This window comes from Phaethon aethereus (genome assembly GCF_964289735.1).
Source record: "Phaethon aethereus genome assembly, chromosome: 5".
Lineage (NCBI taxonomy): Eukaryota > Metazoa > Chordata > Aves > Phaethontiformes > Phaethontidae > Phaethon > Phaethon aethereus.
Genome location: NC_138579.1, coordinates 25,898,271 through 25,906,264, shown reverse-complemented (window position 1 = coordinate 25,906,264; position 7,994 = coordinate 25,898,271). Strand labels below are relative to the sequence as shown.

The 7,994-nt window shown below is 46.4% G+C and overlaps 1 protein-coding gene across 1 annotated transcript; it reads left to right on the top strand.

The window, feature by feature from the left end:
• Positions 1-1,192: 1,192 nt before the first annotated feature.
• Positions 1,193-7,023, top strand: GSTZ1 (glutathione S-transferase zeta 1; the record flags this gene model as incomplete). Its single annotated transcript, XM_082000874.1, has 7 exons — positions 1,193-1,238; positions 2,834-2,937; positions 3,415-3,540; positions 4,054-4,129; positions 4,906-4,958; positions 6,206-6,255; positions 6,897-7,023. Exons 2-7 carry the CDS (start codon positions 2,887-2,889, stop codon positions 7,021-7,023), a joined length of 483 nt encoding a protein of 160 aa, XP_081857000.1. The 5' UTR covers positions 1,193-1,238; positions 2,834-2,886.
• Positions 7,024-7,994: the final 971 nt, after the last annotated feature.

Here is a 7,994-nt window from a genome sequence, read left to right as displayed (position 1 = left end):
ATGGGTTTATTTAGAGACATGCGTAAGTACTAATTTCCTGTGTGGAAAGAAAAAGACTATAACACCAAAAAAAAAAAAAGTGAGCTTTATGTTTTGCACAAAGCTGGCCCAGGAGCAGAGTAGCAGCCTCTCCCAGGCATACAACATAGAAAACCCTCAGCACCAAGGAAGGTTACAGGAGGACCCTGGGGGACCTCTCTGCAAAAGCAGCCCCTGTTCAGGGAGCTGGTAGTCATTCCCTAGTGAAACAGAAATTCTGCACATGGTTTCTTTGTTTTGTTCCCCAGGGCTATCTTTCTGCATTGGCAACTGCTGAGAGCCTGACAGGCTTTCTAGATACCTTACTTATTTCTGGACAAAAAGCAAGGGAAATAAGGATGGTTCCTCAATGTGCTTTCAACCTCAAAGCTTGTTAATGGTTCTGGTATCAGGGCTGGGGCTGCAGGACAGCACATGGGGATGCAGACGCAGCTGACCACAGTTGCTCAGGATTGAATCTGACTGGCTAGTTTTCATGTCCCAGGGACGGATCTGGGGGCATAGTCCTTTTCTCACTGGCTTTAGGAGAGAAGCCTTCCCCCATCCCAGCTGAGCTGAAAGGGAAAGCGAAGAGGTTGTTTTTATCTCCTGGAGCAGATTGCACGCACTGACCATGGCATCGGAAAAGGTGAGAGCTTGGACAGGGTGGAAGGCTCCATGAAAGCTGCCTCAGTGCTGGAGTTCAGGTAGAGATGAGCTGTCTGCCCTCTTGGCATTTATCTGGAACAGCAGTAGCTCTTCATATTCGGAAAGAGGCCTTGCCCTGCCCTGTGTGGCTGGAAAAGCCATTTTGTGCCATGCAAATACCCAGTGCAGGGGAATTTGCTTTAAAAAATCCAAGATGAGATAAAAGTTAGCAACATCTGATAGGGACAAAGAGGGGAGCTTTCTAGGGGATAATTTTAAGGTCACTTGTGCATTGCTGGAAACAGCAGGTGCAACTAAATATTCAGAGGGCCAGCATGAAAGACAGTGACACTACTTGTGCACCCAAAACAGGAACAGTCACTTTCAGAAAGGAGCCCTCTCTCCCCCAAACTTCACTCTGCCCTGTCTTGCAGTTCCTGAAATGCCTTCTGTTCATGCATTGTTCTCCTTACCATAGTCTGGTGTTCCCAAAATATAACCATTGTCGTCTTCTTCTCAGCCGATACTTTACAGCTATTTCCGAAGTTCCTGCTCTTGGAGAGTGAGAATTGGTAAGATCCAGTGTTGATCTCTGTTTATTGTCTTGGTGTTATTGCAATATCCTCTCCTTCACTAACCCAACTAATCAGTCACTTATTAAGAGAGAGATCAGCAAACATGACCCTGGAACAGTCAGGCATTTCTCTCCCATGGAGTGGGAGGGAAGAGAATACCACAGCCTACATGGAGCAGGGGGAAGGGAGAGGAACAGACAGGAAGACTTGCTCGGCCTGCAGATAGTTAGAGAGAATTACTCCTTTTGTAAAGCTAACGTGATGCAGATGTCTGTTTCTTCCACATCATCATGAAGGGCCCTATGCTCTGTTTTCACACTGATACTGCGTCAGACTCTGGTCTGCCCGGGTCTGGAGAGCTAAGCAGGGCTGGGAATGGTCCCTACTTGGACTGAGACAGTCTTAAGCAAGGATTTACAGGTGAGCACAGGCCCCCCTGCCCTGTATAAGCCCCATCAGGTGGGGCTGTGCTGCAAAGAGTGGCAAAGCTTATTTTGAATAATGCAGTGTTTTTGCCAGGACTGACCTTTAGTGCTTTGGTCCTGATTTTGCCAGAGCACCATCTTCCTGGTGGACTCAGGCTGCCTTTCTTGATGGATAGGGGGTTTTTTTGTTTGTTTTAAAGCCATTCTATTTTTCAAATGGAGATGGTAACATTTCTCTGAGCCCATTACCAATGAAACTGGTCTCAGTGTGCCTGTCTGAATCTGTACACTCTATTCTCCGTAGCACTGGCTATGAAAGGGATTGCATATGATGTGGCACCAGTGAACCTCCTGAAGGACGGGGGACAGCAGGTAAGGATACAGCTACCACTGCTCTCTCCAGGGGTACTGAACTTGGGGATCATTAGGAGAACTGGGTCAGCACTAGAAAGTTCACAGGCAAAGTCACTGAATTCCTCACTACTTCTCTGTAATTAATAGTTACTTTAAACCAGTATTCCCTGGCATGCACAATAGAGGGAGATGACTGTAGGAGACTAGAGGTCTTCTCTCTTAATCACCTGTGACTGAATTTCATAAGGCTGAAGATCTTTTGCTCCTGCTTAGCATGATATAACTGAACATATCTGGCACACAGACTTCAGAGAAGCTGCACCGTAGCTTAAACACAGACTCAACCTCACTCAGTTAACACCAGAAAATGTGTGTGGCAGTAGGGTGTCCAAAAAATGCTAAAGATACAGTAAGGGGCTGCAAAGGGAAGGGTGGTTTGCCAGAAGCGATCTTCACTGATAATTTATTTGGGGGCCCTTAGCTGGTAGTCGTGCACCTAATAGTACCACTGGCTTGATGTGCCAGTATGGCTAAGAGTGAGTTAGAGAATTAGAATGGTAACAGTAACACTGCTGCAGTACTACCCATCCTGGGCTTATTGATAGTTTATCAAGAAGTAAGGCAGTCTGGCCTTGGATGCAGTGATCCCTGAACCCCACAGAGAGCTTGCTGTTGGCTAACAGTACAGCATAACTTACTGCAAATATAAGTACTGAGGTAGAGGAAAAAGCCAGCTAAAAAAAAAAAAAATAATTTAGTAGCTGGGTTCCAGAGAAAGAAAACAAGGAAGATGAATTTCTTGTTGCAGGATAGTAATCTCAGGTTTGTTTGCACAGTTTTCTGCTGAATTCAAGGCAGTGAATCCAATGCAGCAAGTCCCAGCCTTGAAAATTGATGGCATCACCCTTTCTCAGTCGGTGAGTTACCAGCTACATCCCTGTTAGCCATTCACTCCAGCCTGCTGCCAGTCTGGAGGCAATGGCTTTGCCCCATCTCTTCCTCCAGAGCTCTCATCTGTGCACTGGAAAAGAGATGGCATTTGTGATAAACAGTCTCATTTGGGGACAGAAATAGCTCATAGGCTCTGCTGGGAAAGTGCCATCAAGGATTTAAGCTCAATTCAGCTTTGGTTCATAACTCCACCTTTCACCGAGCACTTTGTACTCTGACTTAGATGGCTGTGCCAGGGTTTTCCTGAAATTACAGCTGGGCTAAATGACAACAAGGTCCCAAGCAAACACCAAAGGGGATATTCTGTTGCTTGGATTGATAAAAAAAACTTCATTCAAAAGCTGTTGTATTCTCTTGGATCAGCTCCCCTTCCCTATGTGTTCAGGATGTAGACTTTTCCTTGGCTCTCCAATAACCTCTCCTTATCTCTTTGTTCATTACAGCTATCTATAATTCATTACCTAGAAGACACCCGTCCTAACCCCAGACTCCTGCCCCAAGACCCGAAGAAGAGAGCCCAAGCCAGAATGATCGCAGATCACATAGTTTCCGGCATTCAGCCACTCCAGGTATTGCTTTGTTATATCCATGCGAATGAGAAAACCAAGATGGGTTTCCAGGAGTCTGTCTGTCTCAAAAGTTCAGTCTCTTTAAATTGCTGCCAGCCAGCCAACCAAGACATGAAGACTGTGTGTTAGCAAATGAAATCTCTGCTTAGCCTCTTCCTGATCTGCCAATGGCAACAATACAGTATTTCCTACAAAGAATATCCTGTAGCACCCCAGGGTTCTTTCCAGAAACAGTTTCACTGCAGGGTCTGTTATGTTTTAGGAAGACAGCAACTGACTAACCTAAAAAAGTGCAGAGACAAAGGGATACCCTGGCAGGTGTTACAGAAGGACAGTCCCATAAGAGAGATACAGCAGGGTACATGGTTCAGTAAGGGTGAGGTCAGGGCTGACCCAGCAGGCTGAACCCAGGCTTGGCACCTCTTTATCTCCCCTATCCTACAATGGATGAGGTAGTGGGTAAGATCCGGCCAGCAGCAGTCAATTTAACCTGGAGATCACTTGCCTTCACAGAACCTGAGCATCTTGAAACAAATGGGGGAGAAGAAAATGGAATGGGCTCAGAACTGCATTGCATCTGGCTTCCAAGGTGTGTCCCACATCCAAAATAATCAGCACTTTGACTGACCCTTCAAAACTCTGCATGGCTAGGGTCCTACTTTCCTCCTCAAGCAGAACAACAGATCTCCCTAGGCTGGTCCTGCCCTACTGGTAGCACTCCAGGGTCTCAGAGGAAAGATGCTGTCCACAGCGTGCTTCCACTGGAGTGCATGGGAAAGGGAAAGCCTGAGGCCATCCTGTACACTGCAGCAGTTGATTCACCCTCGTGCATGAGGGCTGACAGAACTTTTCCTTTCCACCCAGCTGCTCCCAATCTAGTGCCTTTTGCTTTAAAGTTCTATCAATCTGTATTGATACGCTTTTGTCAACAGACAAAATACATCTGATGGCAAACTTCCATAGAATCTAGTAAGTAGCAGAGTATTTCTTTACCTCTCTGGGAGAAACACAATGCTTTTTGTTTCCTCAAAATGCTTTCCCCTATGTGCCAGAATGGCACATCCATCTTCACTTCTGGACAGACACAAACTGACTGAACCCTTGCATTTCTCCCCTCCCCACTCTCACATATGTCTATGCATTGCCTGAAGCAGATTAAATAATCCCAGGTCCCAAAAGGCTGAAGGACCCTAAAGACTCCCATAACTATGCTGTTGTTAAGATTTCTGTCCCAAATTGCTCCTTTTTCATACTCGGCTCAGGGTCAAAATGCCCTTGTCCATAATTCCCAGTCTAAAAGGTCTTTAGTATCCCTTTCAAATGGGTTTCCAATGCCTCACTCCAGTGTACCACCTCTCTTGGCAGCGCTGGAGCAGATTCTGCAGCACACTGCTGGGCACTACTGTGTGGGGGATGAAGTAAGTATCTGAGAGAGTGTTGTGTGCCACTGGAGAACTGAAATCCCCAGTATATTCCATAAAATAGGAAAGGAAATTAGTTGTGGAGACACCGCACAACCCCATCCTGTGCCTGGAGTTACATGTAGTGCCTTTGCCACAAGAAAAACAGCTGCATGGATCCTACTTGGGCCATTACTGTCTTGCAAATAGTTACCGAGATGTTTACTTGTCCCTGCCTATAACCTGCTGATGGCCAGATTCTGCAGCTGTATCTAGGATCTGGCCGCTACTAAAGGATATGGAAACAGATTATATATATTTTATCTTTAAAAGATTTGGAGTTCAAAGTGTCCTTGGCAACACTTGGCTCAAGAAACACAGGTTCAGTTCTCAGCTCTGCTCTGTGGAACCTTTACCCAAGGTGTATTTTTCTGCTTTGTTCATCCAATTTTAACATGGATGGATTTCAGAGCGCTGACATACAAGGTGTTCTGACCCTTACCAAGCTCGAGGCCACTCAGTCCTCTTCCATTTAGTAGTCCCATGTGGCAGGCAATTGGATCTTTCCTATCAAAGCCTAGCAAAAAGGAAGACTGCTGCAATAACCTGTGATGCAGAGGATTGTCTAGTAGGAGCCTTATGGAACTGGAGCCCTTGGTTGGCATAGGCTAGTTATGAGATCTTATGCTGGAGAATAAGGTGTGCTCTGAAAGGCATCTAGAGCTATGTGACCTTGGGAGTGGGGTGGGGGCAGCTGCCTCTGTGCAGTTAGGCTGCTATCTGTATTGTCCTTGAGTCTCCTTTTCAGACTGCACATCCCTGAGTCTGTGTGCAAAGGCCTTACCAACATATCGGGTCTTGACATTGGCAGGAGCTGCTTGATACTCCTGCAATGCAAACAAGCAAAATTTACTTATCTTTTCCCAGACATACAAACTCCTCCCTCCCTCCATCGTCTCCCTCTGCAGCTTGCCAGCAGCCCTGTTTGCTCAGAGACAGTTGCCATAGAACCACTGTGTCCTTGAGGTCACAATGATCTGCTGGTAAATATGAAGGTCCCTAAAGGCTGATCACTTCTGCTAGTGACTCCTATGAAGTTCCTTTCCTTATACTGTTGTATTTTAAAGAACGGGATTGTTGTGACAGCGCCTCTGTACTGGCTGATAAAATAATTTCTATCCTGCTGTCAAAGCCAGCCGCCACAGTGAAGCGTGATGGGACAGACTCTGAGTTACTGTGACCCCTTTTCTCTGTGACATTTGCAGGTTTCCATGGCTGATCTGTGCTTGGTGCCTCAAGTTTTCAATGCTGAAAGGTAATTAAAGCTAAGCTTGAGATGCTCTTCAAGGACACTTACTCCTTGTGCTGGGCTGTCAGAGCTTACCTTCTGCTGCTCCTTGTGCCTGTTAGGAAAACATCCCTCCCGCCTGCCCTATCCAGTTATGGATTCTTCTCTGCGTGAATTTTCCTATGTCATAAATACTGTCTCTTTTGGAAGCTCTTGGAAAAAAGAAGCTGGGCTGTCTTCTCAGAGACCCATGGAGGAAACCTAATCTATATCTTAGAAAAGCTAAGGTTGCCCATGCTCTACATCCTCTCTCCCTGTTTGCCCTATATTTATACTGTACACAGGGGGAAAAGATTAATCTGACTATATTTGTTGAAAGCCTTAAATCTATGCAAGTGGCAGCTGCATGGCTCCCAGGAAAAGCATAGTGCCTTATTACCCTGTGCTGCACACTGTGTAAAAGCCTAGTGAAGACAGAAGAACTAACTAACCTTTCCTCTAGCATTTGTTTTTAAACCTAGAAGGATGAACCTTTTCTCTTAATGCAAAAGTACCCCAGCCTGTGTGATTCTCCCATACTGGGCAGGCACAGCACATTGCTCTACCCTTCTGCTCACTGCTGCAGTGCCTGACTCAAGAGTACCTCACAAATTCTTTTCCTTTGGCAGATTCAAAGTGGACATGGGTCCATATCCCACAATAACCAGAATAAACAAAGCTCTCCTGGAGTTAGAGGCATTCAAAGTAAGCCACCCATCCCAGCAGCCAGATACTCCTGCAGAGCTGCGAGCTTGAAGCCCTCCTACTCATTAAATCAAGTAAGCTGGAGTGTCAAAGAGAACAACAGCTACAGGTTGAGTAGGACTTCAGTGCCAGCAGGAAGCTCTAGTACTCTTGTCTCACTTTCATCTGATGGGAAGAAGGACAGAGGACCTGGAAGCAGCCTGGATGACTTACAGGAGCTATGCCTGTGCTGGAAAGCTTGCAGCTACTTCTGACTATGGGGTTTTTTTCTTATCATCTAATGTATCTCCATGAAGCAGATTAAAGCAGAAGCATCCATAATTATCAGAAGTCCCCTCTGTAGGGCTTTGGGTTGGGGAGTGTGGCCACTATGAGGCATTGAGCCAATTCTGGACTCCCTCCAGGGGCTGCTTCTTTCTACTACCTACAAAAAGAGCATCAGGGAACCAGCGTACACAGCGCACTACTAACCTAGTAGGCCTGCTTGTCCTTGCAGCTGCCTCAGAGCTATGGCATAATCATCAGTCCCAGAGATATCACAGAATCATTAAGGTTGGAAAAGACCTTTAAGATCATCAAGTCCAACCATTAACCCAACACCACCATGTCCCCTAAACCATGTCCCGAAGCGCCACATCCACATGTTTTTTGAACACTTCCAGAGATGGCGACTCCACCACCTCCCTGGACAGCCTGTTCCAATGCTTGACCACTCTCTCGGTGAAGAAATTTTTCCTAATATCCAATCTAAACCTCCCCTGGCACAACTTGAGGCCATTTCCTCTCGTCCTATCACTAGTTACTTGGGAGAAGAGACCAACACACATGTCGCCACAACCCCCTTCCAGGTAGTTGTAGAGAACAATAAGGTCTCCCCTCAGCCTCCTCTTTTCCAGACTAAACCACCCCAGTTCCCTCAGCCGCTCCTCATAAGACTTGTGCTCCAGACCCCTCACCAGCTTTGTTGCCCTTCTCTGGACATGCTCCAGCACCTCAACATCCTTCTTGTAGTGAGGGGCCCA